Genomic DNA, 22334 nt, shown 5'->3' with positions numbered 1-22334 from the left:
TTCATCTAACTATTAGGCCCATATTGAAGGGCACATGCTTCTACTAAAAAATTATTTGTGGTTGAAATTCCAATTTAACTGGGCATCCTGTGTTTTTATTTCCTAAACCTGGCAAACCTGGAAGGCCACCTGGTCCATTGAAAATGGGCAAACTAGGGTGATGTGCTTTGCCCTTGGGTGTGGCGGGGTGTGCTCCTGAGTGCTCTCGTCTGTAACTGGGTACCCTGATGACAAAGTGGGAGGGTGAGGAAGACCATGAATTTTAAGGCTTGGGTCTGACAGCTTCCCAGCCTCCTCTTCTGCTCCTTGTGTATCCCATGAGCTCTGAGAAGGTCTGGGCTGAAGAGGTCTTTAGGGGTCACATAGGTTTTCAAGCCCCATCTGATCCCCATTTCTGGAAGGATTGATTCCCCAAGCTGGGCTCAGGCATCTGAGTGGTTGACAAGTGGTGAGGTGACTCCAAGCCTCAGCTGGGACAGGGAAGGGCAGATGCAGCCCACTGTCTCCATTGAGCCGAGGAGGGCAGGGAGGCAAGGCCACGCTGTGAACGATGGCTTCCAAGCTGGACTTACAGGACCTTGGTCCTGCTGCCTCACCCCAGGTTGAGCCACGGGGAGAGGTGCTGTGAGGATCTGAATACGAGAGGGCCTGGTTGTTTTAGCAGGACTTCTTTATGCCATCCTAGGTTCTGCTGCTGGCATTAGGGCCAGATGGAGGCATTCGTGGTGTGCAAAGATGAGGCGTCTGGGTCTGTGAGGCCAGCACTGTGCAGAAGCTCAAGCCCTTCATCTCACCGTGCCCCACCTCGCCCCAGACTGGATTCGCTGCTCTTGCGAGCCCCTTCCTCACCACCTTGCATGACTAGCTCCCACCACAGGTCTTGTCTATACCATTGCCCTGCTTTGTTCTGCCAGGCCCTTTTTCATTTTTAAATCCCGGGCATAGCATGTCAGAGCTCAACCGCGCATCCCCAGTGCCCAGTGCATTGCATGCAGTAGGTGCTCAATAAGCAGCTGCTGAATGGATGGCTGGATGGATGAAAGGACACTGGAGTTAGAGTCAGGAGACCTGGATTCTGGCTTCAGCTTGACCACTAACTGGCTGTGTGGCTTAGGACAAATCACTTAACCTCTCTGGGCCTCCATTGTCTACTCCCTAAAGCTATTAACACAGAAGAAATGAGATAACAAAGATGATTTATTCCCTTATTAATGTGGTCTCTTTGGCCCTAAATCCTCAGGATGTTTTCTTCCTTTCGCCTAACTGCATGTAACCACAGGAGAACTTGTGGCCACATCTTGTGTGTGCCTTGTCTTCCACAAAGGGCAGGGTCCAGAGATTCTGCCACCCATCCACAATGATCACCCGTCCACCGCAGTTCCCAATCTGTACCTCCAGCCGTGCCTTCTCTCCTAAGCTATTCTAAGGCTTGTCCATCCATTACCAGAAATTCAACATGACAGAATCCAAACTCTGCATCCTGTTCTCCAAACCCACTCTGTGTTCCTTCTTCTCAATGAATGACCCCATCATCCACCCAGTTGCCCCGTCAGAAACCCAGGGGTCAAATTGTCCACTCAGTCTCCACCACCACAGTCACCAAGTCCTGTTGACTTCACTTCCTCATCTTTTTTCCACCTGTGCCATGGCCTCTGCTCCATCACCCAGACCTTGGCCACAGCCTCCTGTCTGCGGTATTAACTCCTCCAGCCTCATTCTGAAAGGTACATCTGATTCCATCCCTTCCTCATTTAGAATCCTTCAATGTCTCCCTATGTTTCTCAGGGTCAAGTCCAAACCCTTGCACTGTGGCTTTTGTACAACCCAGTGTGTTCTGGCCCCTGCCTACCTCTCCAGCCTCAGCTTTCAAAGTCTTCACCCACTTCAGACTCCTGACCCCACTGTTCTGAATGAACTGCCTGCAGTCTCAGGAATTTACTGTCCACTTTCCCACCTCTGGACCTTTGCACGTGCTGCTCCCTGCCTCTTTACTTGGCTAACCTCAATTCAAACTTCAGGTCTCTGATTTCTGGAAGATCTCCCTGACTTCCTGAAGCTCCCACCCTCAAGACTTGAATAGGTGCTCCTTCTGTACGGAGGCTACAACACCATACTCTTACCATGATCTTATCATGTCTCCTGTTACTGACACTCACCACAGTGTGTTGTCACGTCCTGTGTGTCTTTCCCAGCAAATTGTGGGTTCCTTGAAGAGACTGTGCCTGATTCATCTTTGTGCCCTCAGTGTCTGTGCCAGACACAGGGTAGGCAGAGGCAGTAGAGCACAGGGGATTTAGGAATCCAGACTTTGGCTGAGCCCCGTCCAATACACGTCTGCACGTGGCCACTGAATGCTTACAATGTTGAGCGTCTACACTGAGAAGTGCTGTGAGTCTAAAATTCACACTGGGGGCTTCCCTGGCACTCCAGTGGTTACGACTCTGCACTTCTGATGCAGGGGGAGCTGGTTTGAGCCCTGGCTGGGGAACTAAGATCCCACATGCTGCTCGGCCAAAAAAAAAACAAAAAACAAAAACAACCCAAAACAAAACAAAACAAAAAAACCCCACATAAAATTCACACTGGATTTCAAAAGCTTTGCATGGAAACAAGAATGTTAAATATCTCATTAATACTTTTTTATATTGATTATATGTTGAAATAATAGTATTTTGGATATATTGGCTTAAGTAAAATATCTTATTAAAATAAATTTCACCTATTTATTTTTACTCTTTAGAATGGTGTTCTTAGAAATGTAAAACTACACACACGGCTCACGTTATACTTCCTCTGGACAGTACTGCCCTGAGCTAGACCCCTAGGTTCAAATCCAGGCTCCATTACTCACTAGCCATATATAGCCTTGGGCAAGATGTTTAGATAGTCTGTGCCTCAGTTTTCACATCTGTAAAATGAGGGTGGTATTAGAATCCTCTGCATAGGGTTGTTATAAATATTAAATGAGTTAACTGGTGCTTTGCAGATAGGAAGCCCAATATAAATATTAACCATCATTCTGATTAGTTACTCAATTAATATTTGTTGAATAAAGCATTGAATTTCTGAATCCTAACCTCCTTACCTCCACCCTATCCCTGCAGCTCCGGCTTATCTGTCATTCAACATTTATTCAGCAAATATTTATTGAGAAACTGCAATGAGTCAGGCACTGTGATCGACACTGCAGGCAAGGAGGAACATTTAATCGATCAATTAATTGATTCAGTGAATCTTTGTGAAGCGTATCTTTTGTGCCAGGTGCTGGCTGGGCTCTGGGATACACAGAGGCTGAATGCTGCCCTCCGGGGCTCTTGGGCACATGATCTTAGCAAGGTCATGGCTGCACTGTGGGCTGTGTGCTGGGACAGTGGATGCACAGGGTGATGGAGATGACGGGGATGAGCATCAGGAAATGCTTCCTGGAGGGGATGACTGATGCCTGGGCGGGTCCGGCCAGGCAGAGGGAGGCCATGCCTGGGAGAGGAGAGACATTTCCTCCATCATCCATCAGACTGAGCAGAGAGAAGCAGGGTCACAAAACTTAGCCTGAGACGTGCAGCCCCATCGGTATCAGTTGAGGCGGCTGTTTGTTCCTAAGTGGACAAGCCAGCTGGTTGATTGAATTTTTCACTCATCATTAGGATGCGGAACAGAATTTAGAAAACGCAGCTCTCCAGCCAGAAGCCTCGGCACCCCTGGCCTTGAGTTTGGGCCCCCAGATGGCAACACCCATCCAGCCCCCCTAAACACTAGAGCCAGGCTCCTCTGCCGTTTAGTGCACAGCTGGTAAGTTAAAAGCAGTTTAGCGATAATTCCACCTCCGCACTGAAGACTTCCAGAGACTGTTAATGAATTTAAATGCTGGGGATTTTCTCTGATGCCTCATTGCATAAGCTTGTTACATTAAGATGCTAATGAGGGATCTGTTGGACAGAGGTGCTGGAGCTGGACCAGGGACCAGGCCCGGTGGCCTGGGTGGGGTTGCAGGCTGGTCATTTCTTATTGGTGCTTAATCAGTGAACTCTCCAAACAGGTTAACTGGCCTCAGCTTCTGTGGGGACTGAGACTCAGCCGGTGCTGGGTCAGCTGGCTCACAGAGGCCTCTTCAAACCAGAAGGCTAATGGGCGCAGGGCTTATTATGCAAACAGGGAAGTCTCTGTAGGGCTTGAAGACCTGAGGCCCCACTGAGAGGCTGTGCCTTCCTCAGGGACTGAGGGGAAGGCTCAGAACACAAGTTGAAGGCAAGCACTGATTGTCATCTGTTCCATCACTTGGGATGGAGGATGGAGGGGGGAGATGGAAGATGGAAGGAGTGGGTGGAGGGGGACAGGGGAGGGTGTGAGAGAGATGTTTACCCTGGCACTGAGTGGCAGAGGTGCTTCAAGGCTGGGGGATGGCCAGGCTGACCCTTGGCGCTGCCCTTGGGGACAGCATGAGAGGCCCACAATCCCCATGGGGATGGGAAGGAGGAACCAAGGATGGTCTCTCCCCATTTTCACAGAAGCCAAAAGGGAAAGAAAGAGAGAGGCAAGAGACCCAGGAGGACTTAGACTTGCAGCGAGGTTAAGGATGCCGACTTCTGGTGCCGGACAGCCTGTCTCGGGTCCCAGCCTGTCTCTACCGCTCCCGAGCTGCGTGACCTCGGGCCATAAGTGACTGAAGGGCTCTGTGCCTCAGTTTTCCCATTTGTAAAATGTGGCTAGTAATAGCACCTGCCTTATTTCAGTTTTATTTGTCAATTATACCTCAATAAAGCGGAAGAAAGTGTAAGGAAGAAAGGATGAAATGAGTTAATATATGTTCAGTGTCCAGAGTGCTGAAAGCACTTACTCAGTATCTTAGAATTATTCCTCTTAGCGGCCAACATGGCTGAAGTCCTCCCTGACCCATTTTCAGGTTCTGCTTCTAGAGAAGAGATTGAGAGCAGGGATGCAGAGAAGCAGGGGCCCTGCCTGGAGGTGCTGAGAGGCGGCAGCCTCCTCCCTCCCTGCCTGCTCCCCCGGAAGCCACTTCCTTCGGCTTCCTGCAAATCCACTGACAATTTTGTAAATTTGCTTAAGGATTAAATTAATAAGCTGCTCTTTCTTGGCTTCCACAGCTGTACAGACTGGGGCTCCTGTGCCCTGGGAAACGCCTTCTGAGGCAGCGTCTGGAGGAAGTAAAGCCACTTCCGAGCTTACCTGCTCCTCAGGGGCGCCCCCAGGATTGACCTCTGTCCCTCCTTCTGCATATACACTGCTCTCCCAGCACTGACGTGTGCAAGTGTGACAGAGGGCATGGGACCCTCTCACTGTGTGAGCCTTTTTAAAAAAAATTTTATTGGAGTATAGTTGATTTACAATGTTGTGTTAGTTTCAGGTGTACAGCAAAGTGAATCAGATATACATCTATCCACTCTTTTTTAGGTTCTTTTCCCATATAGGCCATTACAGAGTATTGAGTAGAGTTCCCTGTGCTATACAGTAGGTCCTTATTAGTTATCTATTTTACATATAGTAGTGTGCATATGTCAACCCCTATCTTCCAATTTATCCCTCCCTCTCCCGCTTATCTCCTGGTAACCTTAAGTTTGTTTTCTATCAATACATTGTGTGAGCCTTTGTGAGTCCATATCTGCGTGTTTGTCTTCCTCCCTCAGACTGGGTTCTTGACCTCAGAACTCTGCCTCTCCCATCAGCGTGGGAGATCCTCCAGGGTAGGGTCTGTGTCTCCCCGATCAGATTGCATTTCTTGGATGGGAGCCTCCCACGCCCCCCAACAGGTAGCTTTGGGGCCCAGAACCCCTGCCCACCTGTCAAGTTCTTCTGAATCGGGAGGAAGATGAGGGGGCAGAGGAAGGAGGGCTGGCAGGGCTCCTAAACCACCTTGTTCTGGAAATTCTAGATGGGAAGAATCTTGGGGGTTGGATGTGAGTGTGCTCTATCCACGCCACCCTTTCTCCACTTTTAGGGCTGACCGCTCCCAGGTGGAACAGAGGGTGACTTTGCTGGGTGGAATGGGGTGGAGGAGGGCTCCCCAGGATGGACAGATGCCTCCCATAACCTCAAGCTGGCCCCTGTGTACCACCTCCAGCCCCCAGTATGGGGGGTGCGCTTCAGGGGTAGAGGCTTTCATGGTCTCGATGGCTCATCTCCCTGGTACCACCAGGGCCTGGGCTGCCTCATGGTCCTCAGTCTCCCCTCTCCCTTTCCCATCACCAGGCCTCTCCCAGCCCGGCTGGGGGACCTCCCTGGTAGCTGAGCTCTGTGAGCTCGGGCTGGAGTGGAAGGCGCCAGTGGTCGGGGATGGAGAAGGAGACCCTCCTCCTCTCTGCCCCCAGCCCCAGGCTGAGGCCATGGCTGTGGGCTCCCCTAGGACCGTTCCATCTCTGCTGTCTCTGCCTTCCGCGCCTTCTGCCTCTTGCCACCACATGAGCCTCCTGTAGAGTAACTGGAGCTGGAGAAACGCCTGCATCCATCCAGCGGCCGCTGTGCTCCAAGACTTGATTAAGGGTCAGCGGGTTAGCTGGTTGCCATTCAGCATGCAGGCGGGGCTGGGCATCGCCTGATCCCTCTCCTCCCCCAGGCAGTGGCTCTGCCGGGAGAACAGCAACGAGATGAGGGTGTCTGGAGGCTCAGGGAAGAGAGAAAGTGGGGCCCAGAGCCCGTCCATTAGTTACCAAGTCTCCCCTGCCCTGACTCTGTTCCTGTACACGAGGGGCACCCCAGCTAGGGCACTCCAGCCACTCCCAGAGATCCTCAAGCTTCAGGAGACTCACAGGAACCGGGTCTGACCTTTTTGCAGAAGTTCTGATGGTGAGCATCCAGGCTGTGCTTACATGCTTCCAGGGATGGGGAGCTCACTTCCTATCCACACAGCCCATTCGTTCCAGAGCGGGACATTTCTGTCTATTAAAAGTTCTTTCTTGTATCAAACTGGAATCTATCTTTTGATAACATCTCCTCCCTGGCCTGTTTCTGGCCTTTGGAGACATGCGGACTAAGGCAATCTCTTTCCTGTGACTGGCCTTCAAGAATTTTAAGGCAGCAGTGTTTCCTTCCTTCTGGAGAGCGTCCTCTCTTTGCTGTCTAGACACCTCACCTTGCCTGTTGCTCTCCTCTAGATGCTCCTATTGGCTTTGGAGTCAAAAGCCCTTGGTCCCCGCTCTGCCACATAGCAACGTGGTGCTCTTGGGCATAACATTTCACGTCTCTGAGACTCAGCTTTCGGATCTATAAAATGGGGACAGATTGAGTGAGAATGGGTGTGAAGTGTCTAGCACAGTGCCTGCCACAGAGCAGGTCTGCAAGGCTCCATGGTCCCTTCCTCTCCCTTATCCAGGAAGTCTCCTCCTCCCCAGCCCCAGCCTCCCTTGGAAGGCCCATCGTACCCCTATCCTGCCTCTGTCCAGCCAGGCTTCCCCCGTCTCTCCTCTCCCATCTACAGGCAAAGGAGGCAACCCTGTGCTGGGGTCAAAAAATGGCCCTGGTGGTTAAGAGAAGTTTTCCCTGACATTGAACTCCCTCCTGCCGCTGCAGCAGGGTGCCGTTTCCTCTGGCCGAGGCCTCCTGGAGAGAGTTCTCCGAGGATTTCTGGCTGCCTCTGCCGCCCCAGCTTCAGCTCCTTTTCCGCCCTGAGGAGTCCCCAGCCACCCCCCGGGTTCAGCAGGCGCAGGGCACACCGCTGGGGCTCTATTTCAAGACTTTGTGTTTCCGGAGGAGGTTCTAATTACCCCTGGAGACATGTCTGAATTACAGACCCCCACGGGTGCGTGGCACACACTGTTTATGTTCTGCCTTCAGTAATTGTATCTTTGGTGAACTCTGCAGTCTTGTGGAAAAATACAAGCCTGGCAGTGGAACGAGAGATGCTGAGAAGGTCTCGGCTGCCTCCCAGCCTGTGTCCACGAGCTACATGCCCAAGTCCGCACCAGCGGCCCGGGGAGTGCTTTGGCTTGGTTTCCAAAGCGCTTCTCACGTGGCTTCCATCTTCCACTGTCAATGTGGGACCCCCCCCCGGAAAAGCGGACCCCAAGTGGAAGATTGCTTAATGGTCACAAACCCCTGCCATCCTTGCACGCACGCCGTTCACTGCAACTCCCATTCATAGACGAGTCTGTTTCTCCGAAACTGGGTGGCCCGTGATTGCCTTGACCTACAGGATGCAGTGCAAGGGGTGTTTGTGATCTGGGGCCTAGGCCTGCAGAGGAGCAGCTTTCTCCTTTGCCGCCATGGGGTATTGTCCTGAGGTGTCATGCATGGAAGCCAGTCCAGCTACTGCAGGCTGGGAAGCCCCGAGTGGGAGAACAGTCTCCCTGGCCACGGGCCAGCACCACCAGCCTGTCTGATACGTGGGTGAGGCCAGCTTTGACCTTCCAGCTGAATGTAGCTGAGAGACTTGGCCATACCGCAGAGGACCCACTCAGCCACCCACAGAATTAGGAGAAATGAGAAATCATTGCTGTTTCCAGCCATTTTGGGGTAGTTTGTAATGTAGCCATAGTACCTGAAACGGAGTCTGGCGCAAGTGCTGTATTTGGGGGGTGATCGCAGGAAGCTCTGAGGAGTGGGGAAGTGAGACGGGGGAGGGGAAGCCAGGCGGGTGTGTTCATGCAGGGCGGCTGGGCTCAGCCTCACACGGGGACCCTCTGAGACACTGTGCCCAGTGTCCCTCAGATCGGTCCCACAGAGCGGGGAGGAAGGTGGGGGGTTTATCCCCATCTGTGGTGGGTGGCCTCCAGGCTATTAACTCCCCGGCACTTTGAGCCTGCCCTGCACAAGGGCTGGCACCCCCTGGGGTCAGAGACCTCCCACAGGCTGTGGCTTAGGAAGCAGCTGGCATGTCCATCTGGAGGTGACCTCCGGGGTTGGCTGAGGGGATGTGGGCATGACCCCAGCTACTTGAGCAATCAGTATTTACTGAGCACCCATCATGTACCCAGCTCCTTCTAGGCTCTGGGAACACACTGACGGACAGGACAAGTTCATCTGCCCTCTGGTGGCTCATAGTCTGGAGAAAGAGACAAACAAATGAGAACAGAAATTCTCCACGGGGACTGTGCTGTCCCTTAGGGAGAGCTTTGGGAATAAGTGAAGGTGTTTTGATGGTCACAATTACTATAGAGGATGCTGCTGGCATTGAGTGGGAAGGGGCGGTGATTCCTAAAGTCTTACAAACCACACGGGATAGTCCTGCATAACGAAGAATTACCCCACATCCTGCCTGACTTTCAAATATCCTGGTTGACATTTAAATAGGTGAAAACCTGTTTATAATTATTTGAGCCTGGAACCTAACTCTGTTTTGTATATAAACATAAAGCATTTCTGTCCTGAATTTCCAGAAATACAACTACCGTGTAAATTGAAGGAAGATTGTATTTTGTTCTGTTGGAAACATTACCCAGAGTTATTCATCATTTTTGGAAAATCACATTTCCGATGGCAATGCTCTTTGTGGTATTTGAGTCCCACCCATAACTCCTGAATGTCAGGCTGCATTTGAGGCTGCGGCCCTCGCGTTGATCCAGCATGTGGGTGCAAGGTTCTGACTTCTTCGTTACGTCTTCTCGTGTACTTGAACCTGAGCATTTACATATTGAAATACATATTTTATTAGAAATGATCTTTACTTTACTTTTATATTATAGTTAAGACATTATGTTGATTTATTTTCAAACGATGTGTCTAGGAAGGTTATACTGTCTATGAATTTCATTTCAGGATTGTAAAGGAGCCATTGCAAGCTATTTGTTATAAAAGTGGGGGATATAGGGCCTAGAACTAAAGGAGCGTTTCAAGCCGATAGCACTGCAAATATGGGGCTTTGGGAAACAGAAGGAGGAGAGTCTTTCAGTGGGGAGTGGGCCCCTGGGGAGGTCAAGGATCAGGGAAGACTTCACAGGGGAGGTGACACGTCAGCAGGTCTCAAAGGATGAATTCACAGAGCTCCCCTAAACAGTTCTGAAGGGTGGACGGGCAGAAACTCAGTGAGCTCTCAGTACGTGTCGGTTGCATGGATGAATATTTAAGTTGTTTCACAAATGAACAAATTGCAAATTGAAGCTTGGAGAGGTTAAACGACTCCCCAAGATCCTAAGCTCTGAAGTCAACTGAGCTTATCACATATTCACCTAGCGAACATTTTGGACCACCTACTACATATCGAGGGCATATAAGCCCTGCCAGTTGACATCTATTTACTGAACATCTACAGGATGTCAATATTGGGGCTATGAGAGAGAATAAGACAAACCTTCTCATTGTGCAGAAAATCAGCATGGAAACCGGGATTTCTCAGCCTCGGCTCTACCGACATTGTGGGCTAGATAATTCTTTGTTGAGGGGAAGCTGCCCTGTGCATTTTGGGATGTTTAGCAGGGAATGGGGAAGAGAGTCTCCTCTGTTATCATCATTGTCATTGCCATTGTCATCATCATCAGCATCACTTCTGATTACATGACACCTCCACATGCCAAGCACTGCTCTTTACATGTATTGACACATTTACTCCTCTCAACCTGTAAGGTAGGTGTGATTATTTCCTCCATTTTACAGATGGGGAAACTGAGACACAGAGGAAGCCGCACGAGCAAAGTTCTCGAGCTCGGCATGTTTTAGGGGCCGAATGATGGTCAGCGTGGCTGGAGCAGAGTAAACACGGGGGAGCGTGGTGGGGAATGCATTGGGGGCCAGGGGGCAGAGCATGCAGGGTCTCGGAGGCCGTGGGTGCCGTGGAGGCTGCACCCCTTCTCCTCTGTGGCCAGGAGGGTGGGCAGCTGAGAGAGCTCAGTTGAGTCCTTTGCTAGGAATTGCGGTCAGCTGAAGAGAGCTGTCTGGTCCCCTCAGGGTAATGCCCTGTGCCCGGGGGAAGACAGCCCACAGCCATGACAGGTCAATGCAGGGTGTAAGGCTTGACCTCCCTTCCTGGGATGCCTCGGAAGGACCATCCTACTCCAGGGCTTCTGTTACAACTGTATGGCAGCTCACCGTTTCCCTTCCTTCCCCAACAGGGCCCGATCCTGAGAGCACGCCCCAACCAACCTCCTGCACGCTGCTCTCCACCTCAGAGGCTGTCCAGGGAACCTGATCTGCAACATCATGGTCAGGTACTGGTTTATTTATTCTGGTTGCAACAGAAAGCCATTGGGGCATTTAAACACGGGCAGAGTGTGACCTGAATTACACTCTAGAAAGTTTGCTCTGGCCGCTGTGTGAAAGAGCAGGGGTGGCAGTGAGAAGGCCAGCGGGGGACAGATGTAATAGTGCAGGTGAGAGGCTAGTGTGGGGCTGGAGCAGTGGAGATGGTGATAAACGGTCAGTTCCTGGATATGTTTATTTAGGAGGCGGAGCCAATAGGACTCTCTGTCGGGTGTGATGGAAAGAAGAATCAGGGATAACTCTGGGTATCTGAGCCTGCTGGATGGTGGTGCTACTTCCTGAGATATGGAAGCCCTATAGGGAAAAGGAGTGGATTTGTGGGGGGATCAAATGTTCTTCTTGGACCAGCTGAGTTTGAGATGCCTCAGATATTCAAGGGAAGATGTTGAATAGGCAGTTGGGGAAGTGAGTCTGCAGATGAAAGGAAGGGTCACAGCTGGAGATACAAGGTGAAGGTGGTCAGCACATAGATGGTGTGTGCAGTGTGAGGAGACCAGACCCCCTGAAGAGAGAAGGTTCATACACAGCATAAGGGGGCTGGGGCACCCCACGATTTAGGGCCCAGGCAGAGGAGAAGCCTGGAAAGGAGATGCAGGAGGAGTGGCCCTGAAGAAGGAAGAAAGGTAAGTGAGGTGTTAGTCAAGAAAGCAAGAGGAGCAATCATTTCAAAAGGAGGGAGTGGTCACCTCGACGAAGACTTCTGAGAGATCAAACAAGGCGAGGACAGAGACGTGACCATCGATTTCTATTAGGTGTAGGTGATTGGTGACCTTGACTGCAGCTGGGTCAGTGGACAGGTGGTGACGAAATCTGCTTGGCGGTAATGAAGGAACGGGGATGAGGAGGTGGAGAGTGGACGTGTACAACTCTTTGGATGAGTTTTTCCATGAAGGCAAGTGAGGGAAACAGGGCAACAGCAGGAGGGGATGCGGGGACCATGGAGGCATTTTTAAGATGCACCGTATTAAGGCATGTTTGTGTGGTGAAGGAATGTTCCAGCAGAGCAAGAAATGGCGATGGTGCAGGAGAGAAAGGGGACCACGATAAGGGCAAAGTCCTAGGGTTGGCAAGAGTGGGTAAAGATAACTCACAGGGGGAGGTTGGAGGTAGATGGAGACTCTCCTTGTGTAATTATGGGAGGGAGGACAGAGTACGTGGGTTGAGATGCAGGTAAGAAAGGAGGAATTGGTAGGAGGAATTCAAGGCAGATCTTTATTCCTGATTCTATTTTTTTCCTATGAAATATGAAACAAGATCATCAGGCGAGAGTGAAAGAATGAGAGACGCATTAGAGATTCAAGGAGATAAAGTGGGAAATGGTGTTCTCAGAGATTAGGGAAGTGAATTTTCCAGGGAACTATAGTAGGATTCCCAGGCAGTTTTGAGAGCCCATCAGTATGAAGTAGGTCCAGTCATGATGAGTGCCTGATTGTCCCCGGTGGCTTTCAGCTGTTCGGTGCTGGCACAAAGTGGATGGATCGCTGGGTTTAACCAGAGTCAGGGTCTTGCCAGGTAATGTGACAAAAGCAAAGAAGGACGAGGGTGTTGGGGGCACTTGTGGTGGGATGGCTGGAGTGCTGACCTGTGGCATCCAGGCTGGTTAAGGGAGTCCGCATCCAGGGTGATGGATTTGAGAAAATGGAAGCGGTCTCAATGTGGTCAGTGCTGCTAGGATGGGGGCCTCAGAGTGGGTGAGATGGAAGGAGAGGGGTGATGGGCAGAGTATTCTCAGAGATGTTTATAATCGAGATTTCAAGGGAGGTGCAGATATGATAATATAAGGTTTAGAGAATGAGCATATGATGGGAAGGAGGAAGGAGGTCAAAAGAACTGAGAGGCCAGTACATTGCCTCGACTGTCTTCATGGATGCTGGCTAATGACAGGCGTTTGATGGAGAAGGTGGTGAGGCGAATGCTCAGCTCCTCAGTGAGTGAGGGCTGTGAATGACTGCAGCTAGCGGGGAGGCAGGCGGTAGGTATCTGATGCCGTGCCCTTCAAAGACGGTAAAGGAAGAAGCCAGGGAAATTGCTGGGAAGTGAAACTTAGGAGCAAGGAGTGTGAAAGAAAATAGATGCCACTTGAAAGGGCTGTAGGAGAACCTGTGTTCTCAGAGGGGAGCCAGTCCTCGAGCAAGAAGGCGAAGGGAAACTTCAGAGAAAGTCAGGGATTGGGTGTATTTGCTAACGATCAGTAGGGGATCCAGAGGGCTGGGAGTCTGGGAAGGGGTGGGAGATAGGGTCCGACTAGGGGTTGTGCAGGACAATGTTGGGATAAGCCCTGGGACCAAGGTGGGGGATGCCGGAGACCTGGATCCAGCTGGGGACAGACTGCCTCAGCACGGGGATGATGCGTGGGGTGGGGAAGGGAGGGGGATGAAACCTATCATGGCATGGGTTCTGGAGGCCCAGGTAGCTCTTCTGTCCTGTAATAGGGGATTTGGGCTTCTGGGGGACGGGCAGAGGCCTCCGTGGGGGCAGCCTGTTAGGCCGATTTAGGGAGGCTTGCGGGAGGGGTCCTTGGAGAGCAGTGGCAGCTGGAAGCCACATTTCTTTTTCTCTTCTCCCTCCACCTGAAACTGGGTTTTCTTCAAGAATACTGATAACCCTGCAGCCCTTTGGAGGGGAGGTGGCCTTTTCTTACTCTCACAGGCTACCTATGGACCTGGGGTGGGATCCTGGGGTGGGGTCCGTCTCCTCCTTGCTTGAGGGCTTCAGGCTCCCCACCAGAAAGGGCTGACCTCCAAAGCGCTCAGCAGTGAAAGCTGGTCTTCCCGGGCAGTGGCCTGCGTGTCCAGTGCTGAGTCATGGGAGAGGAAGCAGATCCCTGCCCGCGAGGAAGGGCTCCAGGACTGGGAAGGAAGGGTTGTTCAGGTGCCGGGGCCCGAGTGACCTGAGCAAGCAGAGGAGGCTCCTTGGAGAGCTGAGGGCCTGGAGTCTAGCGAGGAGAGGGGAACGGCTGGCAGAGCATTGGGCTCTCAGGGGTCAGGATGGGGAGGAGGAAGGGCCAGAACCTCTGACCCCATATTGGCCGCATGGTTCACTCATTGATCTGCAGGTGGCGGGGGGCACGACAGCTGAAATGAGGAGCACCTGGTCAGACTGTGTTCTAGAAGGTTCACCTCAGCAGCAGAGGTGGGTGAGGGAAGGGGAGCAGCGCCCACCTGGAGAGAGGGTGCCAGTTCAAAGACTGAATCCAGAGCTGCGAGTGAAGCTTTTGGCTCCTGCCAGGTGGGCTTTCCATGCTCCATGCAGGTGGGGGCCAGAGAAGGAGCCCTTTTCCTTGTTGAGCGGCTTCCACATGCCTCTTGGCTCCCTACCTGCCTTCTCCTAGGGTTCCTCCCCAGCCTGGAGTCTCACTCCCAGCTGCCCCTGCTCCCCAGGAAGGGTTTGGGAGCCGGGGTTGGCTGTTGCTGTCCTCCTCAACACTCTTGGAATCCCGGGGCTCTGTCTCTGGTTTTGAGATGGAAAAGAAGTGGGGGGATTGCTTGGAAGCAGGTCTCTGGGCCCCTGGAATCCAGAGTCAGGCTTGCCAGGGGGACCTTCTGTCTAGAATTCGACCCCTCCCAATGTCCCTTAATCCCCAGGGCTGGAGCCAATTTGACTGACTCTATTTCTCTCCGGCATAGCCACAGGCCTCTGGGTGCAGACGGCTTTGCTTGGATCTGACAGGCATGGGGTGGATGCCCCCCAGGGTTACACCTCTCGGATGGTCAGTTCCTCCCTGACCGCAAGCTCTCCCCACTTTCATGGCTGGAGGGTGAAAGCCTGACACATAGTGGGGCATGACTTGTGCCAGGTGACACAGTTTCTCCCTGCTGACCCCGGAATTAGGGAAGGCTCTATCCTCCAACCCACTTCCTGCTCAGCTTTGGAGGGCCAGGTGAGCGTAGGGGATGCACGGTGCCCTGGCCCGGGTTTTAATCTCAGTTCTGCTGCTAGCCCTGTCGACGCCGCCCTCATCTCCCCTGGGCAGGAACCATGTCACCAGTGTTCATTGCTGGGTACCTCACTGCAGCTCCAGAAGGCGTCCTTTATTTGTGCCCATTTCACAAATGAGGAGACTGAGGCTCAGAGAGGTGAACTGACTTTTCCGAGGCCATATAAGTGAAAGAGGTGTGTTTGACAACAGACTCTCCTGACTCCAAATCCAGTGCTCTTTCCGCTGCCTGGGGCCTTGGTCCTCCCATCTGGTCAATGGAGGAGTCTGGACTGTTAATCTAGAAATTTCCTCTCTAGTCTAGGTTTTAGGGTATCTCGGGGGAGTGACATGTTCGGGAGCAGAGCTTGTTATGGGGGAAGGGAGTGGGGGGCATGAAAGGGGCAGGAGAAACTTTCCAGCTGGGTCCCCCATTCTCACATTCAACTCTTGACATTTTTTTTCAAATGAGTTTATTTCTCCTGTCTCAGAGCTACCCTGACAGGTTCAAAAGAAACTGTTCATCCTGTAACTTTAAACTTGGTCCTATTACCAGACCACACCATCTGCAGCATATTATGAATTAATTAAAAATAAACCTGTAATTATCTTGTTAATAGAGCAATTATATTACATTGTAATTTTTGTGTTAAAGCTTTAAATTGTTAAATGTTAAATTGTAATATATACCATACTTTTTGTAAGCCGAAATTGGCCAAGTCTCATTGTTTGAACACACTGGGAACCTCAAACAATGAAGTGGCCTCTGAGGGGCCCCATGGTCACAGGATCTTTGCCGGAGCCTGGTCAGAACATCGGGCAGAGAAGGAGGCAGGCTCTGTATTTATTTCCCAGCTTTCTCTTCAACTATTTTTTTCCTTGTATAGAGCTGCCCTTCAGCCAAGCCTGGAAGTCCACAGGCTGTCAAAAAAAACCCCTGCAAAATCAAAGCAGAAGGAAATTAGAAAATAGGACAGAAGCCCTGACTTCTGTAGTGGGCCTCGGGCGGGGGTCAGAGGTCAGTGTAGTGGGGACTTGTGGTCAGTCAGTGGGACACCTGCACTTGTAGGGCAGGGGCGTCGGTGTGTGAGAGTGTGTGGGGGGCACCCAGACGGGAATGGGCTGGAGATGGGGAGGAGGTGGTCAGATGGGATGACCACCATGTATTCAGGTGGTCAGCACCTAGAAAAGTCCCAGGAGCTTCCCAGAGGAAGTGACATTCTTTCACCAAGCTGATCTGGAATTTAGCACAGAGACGTTAAAGCCCCTTCTTTATTCTCCTCTCCTCAGCTGCAGGGCACCCATCTCCCATCTCATCTCCCTCTGGAGGGTGTTCTACCCCAGGAAGAACTGAGTTACCACTGCTCTCACCCTTTCCCAACTCCTATCCCACGAGAAACAGATAACCTCGTGCAAAAATAAGCTTCATTTGAAGGCCAGAATCCTAGGCTGGCAGAGCTGGAGGGACCTAAGCTACCGCCTTGCCGCAGTGCCCCGCCCCCATTTTATAGATGAGGAAACTGAAGCTCAGAGTAGGTCAGTGACTCTCTGCTATGTCCCCAGTGCTCCATTTTCTCAGTATCTTTGGGGAGTTGGTAGGGTGAGTACAGGATGGGTGGGTTGGAGGGCAGGAAGCTGGGGGCATTCACATTTGCTTGGAGTTCTGGGTCTCCAGTAGCAAAGCTTGTGGAGAACTGGCTCTTGTACCATACCCACACCCAAAAATCTGTTTCCTGTGTTCCACTGTGCTGCAGGCCAGCTCTCAGGAAAATTGAATTAGTGCAGTGAGACTGGAAGTGACCTCAGGGAGCATCTTCACCCCACTCATCACCACCCCTACCTTTATTTTCAGAGGAGAAAACTGGGACCAGAGAGGGGCAGTGACTTGCCCAAGATCACACAGCAGGCCCCAGGAACCCTAGTCTGCACTCAATGTGACTTCTGTCTGTCTCCATCGGCACTGTCCCAGCCTCTTCTGCCCAGCTGCACCCCCCCCAGTCTCCGCCTCCCTGTCCACACACCTGCTTGGCCTCCCGTCCACCTACACCAACTCCTCTCCTGTCTTTTGAACAAAAAGTGGCTCTCAAGGCCATGCAAGCCCCAGGGACAATGATAAGATCCACTATAGGACATCTGACAGTTTGGGGGTGACCCTGTAGCCATATTCTCAACTAGCTTTTTATAACCATGGTGTATGGCAAGTACTGTCATTGTCTCCATTTAACAAACCAGAGAACCTAGGGGCAGCAGTAACCCTCAGAGCAGTCTTGGAACTAGAGGAAGTGTAGGGCCCCGGCTCTGGAGTTGAACGACCTGGGTTTGAGTCCAGGCTCTGCCGTGTCCCGGCCGTGCATGACCCTGGGCCAGTCACTCACCTCCCTGGAGACTTACCTGTACAGGGGAGATAGTAACCATTGTTACCATGGGGTTAAATGAGTTGATTCATTTCTAGTGTGCAGGAAGACCTGGCAAAGAGAAAACCTCAATAATATTAACACTCATCAATATGATTATTGTGAGGACTTTTTTGCCTGCCCTCCTGCCTGGGTAGGCATTTTCTATTCCTGGCAGGGGGATTAATTTGCATCGGTTCTCCCCTCTCAGCCCCGTTTAGCGCAAATGTGAGAGGGGCAGTGGGAAGTGACCAGGCACCTCCTTGTGCTTCACGTTGGACCAGCTTCTACCCCTTACTGTGTGAACTGGGGAAAGTCACGTTCTCCGAGTCTCAGTTTCTTCATCTGTGATATGGGGAGAAACCTCACAGTGCTGCTGTAGACATCAAGTGAGAATGAGTATACAACATTAGTCACCATTAATAATATCTACGGCGTGACTATTGACTGGCAGGTGAGTGATGTGTCTGAAAGGGAAGGAGTGGTCCCAACAGGAAGGCTGCCTGGAGGCCTTCTAGCCCCGAGGCTCCACACGGGCTCAGACACCATTGGCCCCTGGGCCAGGCCCACACTGAGGAAGCGCTGGGCTCCCCGTGGTCCCTGGCTAGGCTGAGGTCGCAGTCCCAGCAGTGGCTGCCATCCCTGCCCCAAACCGGCAGGGCTGGTGGAGAACCAAATACAGAGGAGCCTTAAATCACAGCAGCGCTAACTGGGTTTTAAGTAACATTTGCTTCTAAGTATTCCTGTTTTTCAGAAGGAGGAGGGATGCCGGTGGTGAATGGCAATCAGTTCATCATGTTTCAACCTTTCCCGCCCTCCCCTCCCTCCTCCTCCTCCACCTAAGGTTCTGCAGCCGTGGAAACCCTGGCTCAGCCCAGAGCTGTGTTCAGGCTTGGGACTGAGCTGATGGAGGTGGGAAAAGGGTCAGGAAGTTTCCTCTGGGAGCACCAGAAGCTGTTTTGCCTCCCTTTCTCCCTCCCCTGTTTCCTTTACCCATTCATTCATTTGTTCATTCATTCACTGGATCATTCACTCGCTTGTCCATCCATCCTCCCATCATCACTTCCGCATTCATCAAACACCTACTAGACAGACGTCAGGCTGAGATCTGGCTCCTGGGACAGCATCAGTCCATCAAGTGCGCTTGCTGTCCATTCAAGGTCCCGGTGACCCGCACCTGCGTTGCAGCTCTTAGAGGCAGGCAGTTCAGGCTCAAGCCGGGTCTGCTTCCTAAGTGTGAGCTCTTTCTCCCACACCTGCTCTTCTCTGACTGCTCTGCCTCCGCAACGTCACTGGGGTCATCTGCTCTCCCCCTCCCCCTGCCCTCCCCTGGCCTACTTCAGGCCTCACTGCCTTTCCAGATGGCCTCCTCCTAACTGGTCTCTCCCTCCTCACCTGTCTTCCGTATTAATGTTCCAGTCCAGTGGTGTCACTGTCCTTCTCAGAAGGCCCCAGTCGCTCCCTATTGGCTGAACGAAGCCCAGACTTTTCATCCTGGCGTGCAAGACTTGTTGCCTCTAACTCACTTCTTGGTCTTGTCTTTGTCTTTTCCCATTTATGCATACTGCGGAAATTAGCCCATTTCCTCCTATCCAGCTGCACTACTGGACTCGCCATCGCGAAGTTTGTTTACTTACGCATCTCCCTCTGCTTTGTTGACTTACGCATCTCCCTCTGCTTTGTTTACTTACACATCTCCCTCTGCTTGATGACCACGCCATGTCCACAGGTACAGATCTTACCTATATTAAAGAACACGTTTAAGTCCTGCTTGCCCCATGACTCTTTCCCAGTCCCGTGCCTCCCCCAGCTGGAATCACCTCCCCCTCCTCTGGGCCACAGAGCACTTCACCAGAGTTTCCATTAGGACCCTCACACTTTGCAGCATGGAATTTATGGACACGTCTTGAAGTTCCTTGAGGTAAGCAGCATGGCTTGGCCATCTCTGCATCCCTACAGTCCTTGCACAAAGCTATGCATGTGACAGGTCCTTCATTATCTCCCAGTGCTCTTAGTCTTCCACTGCCCAGAGGTGATACTCTTCCAGAAGGGCGGCCTCAGAGGCTGGAAAGGTCCCTGGACTTGGAGGCAATGCTGCGCGGTGGCTAGTGGTGCCGGCTCTGGGCAGACAGACCTAGGCTAACTCCACTGACTAGCTTGGTGACCTTGGGTAATTTACTTCTTCAGTTTCCCCATCTATATGAGGGCAGATATTGTGAGGTCACTGGGTTATTGATGGTATGGAATTAAACACACATGAGTCCCTAATCACACTGCCTGCCACTCTGGATAAAATTCCACTCTTTGTTATCAGATCTAGTTACATCATTACCAGCTGTGTGGTCTCAGGAAATAAATTCACTTTCTCAAGACTTGACTTTCTCATCTATAAAATGGGAATAACCAATCCCTCCTGGCTTGGCTTGGGATGTTATTGAGAAGATTAGATAACAGATGTTTTGTGATTCTGTGTCTGTGAATGGCAGAATCCCAGCTTGACTGTTTAATGAAGAAATGGGAATTTCATTTATTCACATAACCCAGTCATAGGAAAGCCAGGACCGGTGGATCTGGGCACCCTCTTTTCATCTCTCATCTCTCTTTTTGTGCACATCACTTCATCTTTGCCAGTGAGAAAGGCTGGTGCTCTGCCCACAGGCAGTTCTACCCACCCTCTGGCCTCAAGAGTGAACAGGAAAGAGGGTTCTCCCCCAGTCCCAGGAATAAAAATCCTGGGGAAGGCTCTGATTGGACCAGCCTGGTCACATGACCAACTGTGTAGCAGGAAGGGGAAGGAGCACTCAGTGATTGCAGTGGGGGAACACAGTTCCCTAAGTAAAGGAGAAGCCGTTACTAGATGAAGGGGACAGGGTACTGGGCAGACAAGTGGAATGGATGTCCCCTCCAGCCATGAAAGCACTTCATTCATTCATCCAAGACATGTTAATTGAGCACTTCCTGTGTGTCTAGCACTGGGGCGGGCACTGAGAAAATTAAGATGAATAAAACACTATCATTGCCCAGAGCACCCCCTAGTCTAACGAGCAACTTCTGTAAAGTCTGCTTTAGAGTTACAAGATGGCACTATTTCTATTCTTACTAATATATGACTTACAATGTTGTTGAGACTGTCTGAGAGTCAGGGGAGATGGGAAAGAAGCAAGTGGAGATCAGGATCGGGGATCACAGAGACCAAGAAAGAGAGAGACCACTTAGTTTGTGACAGGTTATTTTTGCATATACTTTCTCATGTCATCTTTGCAATAATCTTTCAAAGTAGGAAATATAATCTGCATTTTAGACGTAAGAGAGGGGAAGCTTGGAGAGGAAAAATGACTCCCAGAGGTCACGCGGCTAGAATGCTGGGATTTGAACCCAGGTCTGTCCAGCTGGATCGCATGCTTTTTGCTCAATCCCATGGAGTGGCAGGGGAGGGCTGGCCAGTCCTGGCCTTAGGAACGAGTCTTTCTTCCCTCCTTGGAACGAAGCAGAGCATGCCTAGGAAGTGGCTGCAGCTGGCAGCTGGGAGACTCAAGTGTGGAATGAGTAAGTGGCCAATAGAGAAGATAATTCAGGAGGCAGGATTGAAAGGGAAAGACCCTCGCAGGGGGGGGTGTGGGGAGCCTATGCCTGAGTCCCCCTCTCCCTCTTCTACCTCACCCTTTCTCCTCTTCAACCCAACTCCAAGTGGCAGATTTATTCGTTTTAATTAACAGCCCCAATGCTGGGAAAACATCCAAATTCCAGCTCTCAGCATCACTGGATTTCCACAGTAAGGAGAGTGAGGGGGTGATGCTGGGAATAGTAATGAGTAGGGGTGGGACAGCAGGAGAGGTACCCTCCCTGCCTGGGCCTGGCCTGGGACCACACCCCCCCCACCCCCTCTTCCTCTTGCTCTGACTTGACCCGGGGCTTGCTGGAACTAAAGCTGGGCTGGCCTTAGGGAAAGGGGGAGGTTCAGCCCAGTGTGGGGTTATGGGGATTGGGAGCACTTGACTCTGATCTCAGCTCCCCTACCGTGTGACCTTGGCTAAGCCACTTGACTTCTCTGGGATTATTGTGAAATTCATCTGTAAAATGAATAGGATGATTCGAAGCCCTCTAGGGGTCCTGGCAGCTCTAGACTGTGATTCTAAGTTTCTTGCAGATCTTCTAACTGCTCTGCTTTCTCAGCTCCTTCTTCTTCAGGGAAACTCCTTAGTTTCCTCTATTGGACTCTGCTCTGCACCTAGGGAGGTCTTCCGGTTTAAAGTCTCCACTTCCAACCCAGATCCAGTGCCTTCTCTTGGAGTCCTGAGCACTCCCCCTTTTGAGGTCTGTCAATCTTGGGCTTGACCTTGGCTCCCTTAGTCCTAACTGGGTGGGGGGTCTCACGCAAGTCTGCACCTGTTTCCTCATTGCACGTTAGGGATGACAATGCCTGTTTCCAGGGCGTGCATGCGTGGGGCTAGATGTGGTGGAGATGCAGTGAGGTAACACTAGTGCAGTGCCTGGTACATTGATTCACATGGGACCCACCCATGACCACACAAGGCTGGGAGCCACCCATGGGCCCTTTCCTTTTGGGGGCTCCTTGGAGCAAAGAACAGAGGGAGGGGCTGCTGTAGTTAGTGGTGGCCAGCAGCCACTGGTGTAGGAAACCCTTGTCCCCAGCAGAGGCCGGTTTGGAGGGAGCTCTTTACGTTCCACTTTGACCCTTCCCCCCACTGTGTAAGCTCCTCATCCTCAGCTTGGGGCTCCCTCACACTGTGCGGAGATCATGCAAAATTATTCAACTAAAATCATTCAGCAGGAAAGGCAACTGAATAATCAGGGTTTACTGCTGAGAAGCCCTGGCCTTAACCTAGGCTGGGAAGCAGGAGCCCAGCTGGGCTGAGAGGCTG

General features: G+C 51.6%; 1 protein-coding gene across 2 annotated transcripts in view; it reads left to right on the top strand.

Moving 5' to 3' along the window:
• The window catches only part of CCT6B (chaperonin containing TCP1 subunit 6B), a 189636-nt gene extending 177677 nt beyond the window's left edge, over positions 1-11959 (top strand). The window contains exons 8-9 of one of the 2 annotated variants that reach the window (XM_061177130.1): positions 10995-11090; positions 11895-11959. In XM_061177130.1, coding sequence (XP_061033113.1) covers positions 10995-11071 — 77 coding nt within the window. In that variant the 3' untranslated portion in view covers positions 11072-11090; positions 11895-11959. Of the gene's footprint in view, positions 1-10994; positions 11091-11894 lie in introns of those variants that run through there. The other variant, XM_061177131.1, reaches the window with a different exon arrangement.
• Positions 11960-22334: the final 10375 nt, after the last annotated feature.

This window comes from Eubalaena glacialis, chromosome 19 (assembly GCF_028564815.1).
Source record: "Eubalaena glacialis isolate mEubGla1 chromosome 19, mEubGla1.1.hap2.+ XY, whole genome shotgun sequence".
NCBI classification, from domain to species: domain Eukaryota; kingdom Metazoa; phylum Chordata; class Mammalia; order Artiodactyla; family Balaenidae; genus Eubalaena; species Eubalaena glacialis.
This window is presented reverse-complemented; position numbering and strand designations above follow the sequence as displayed.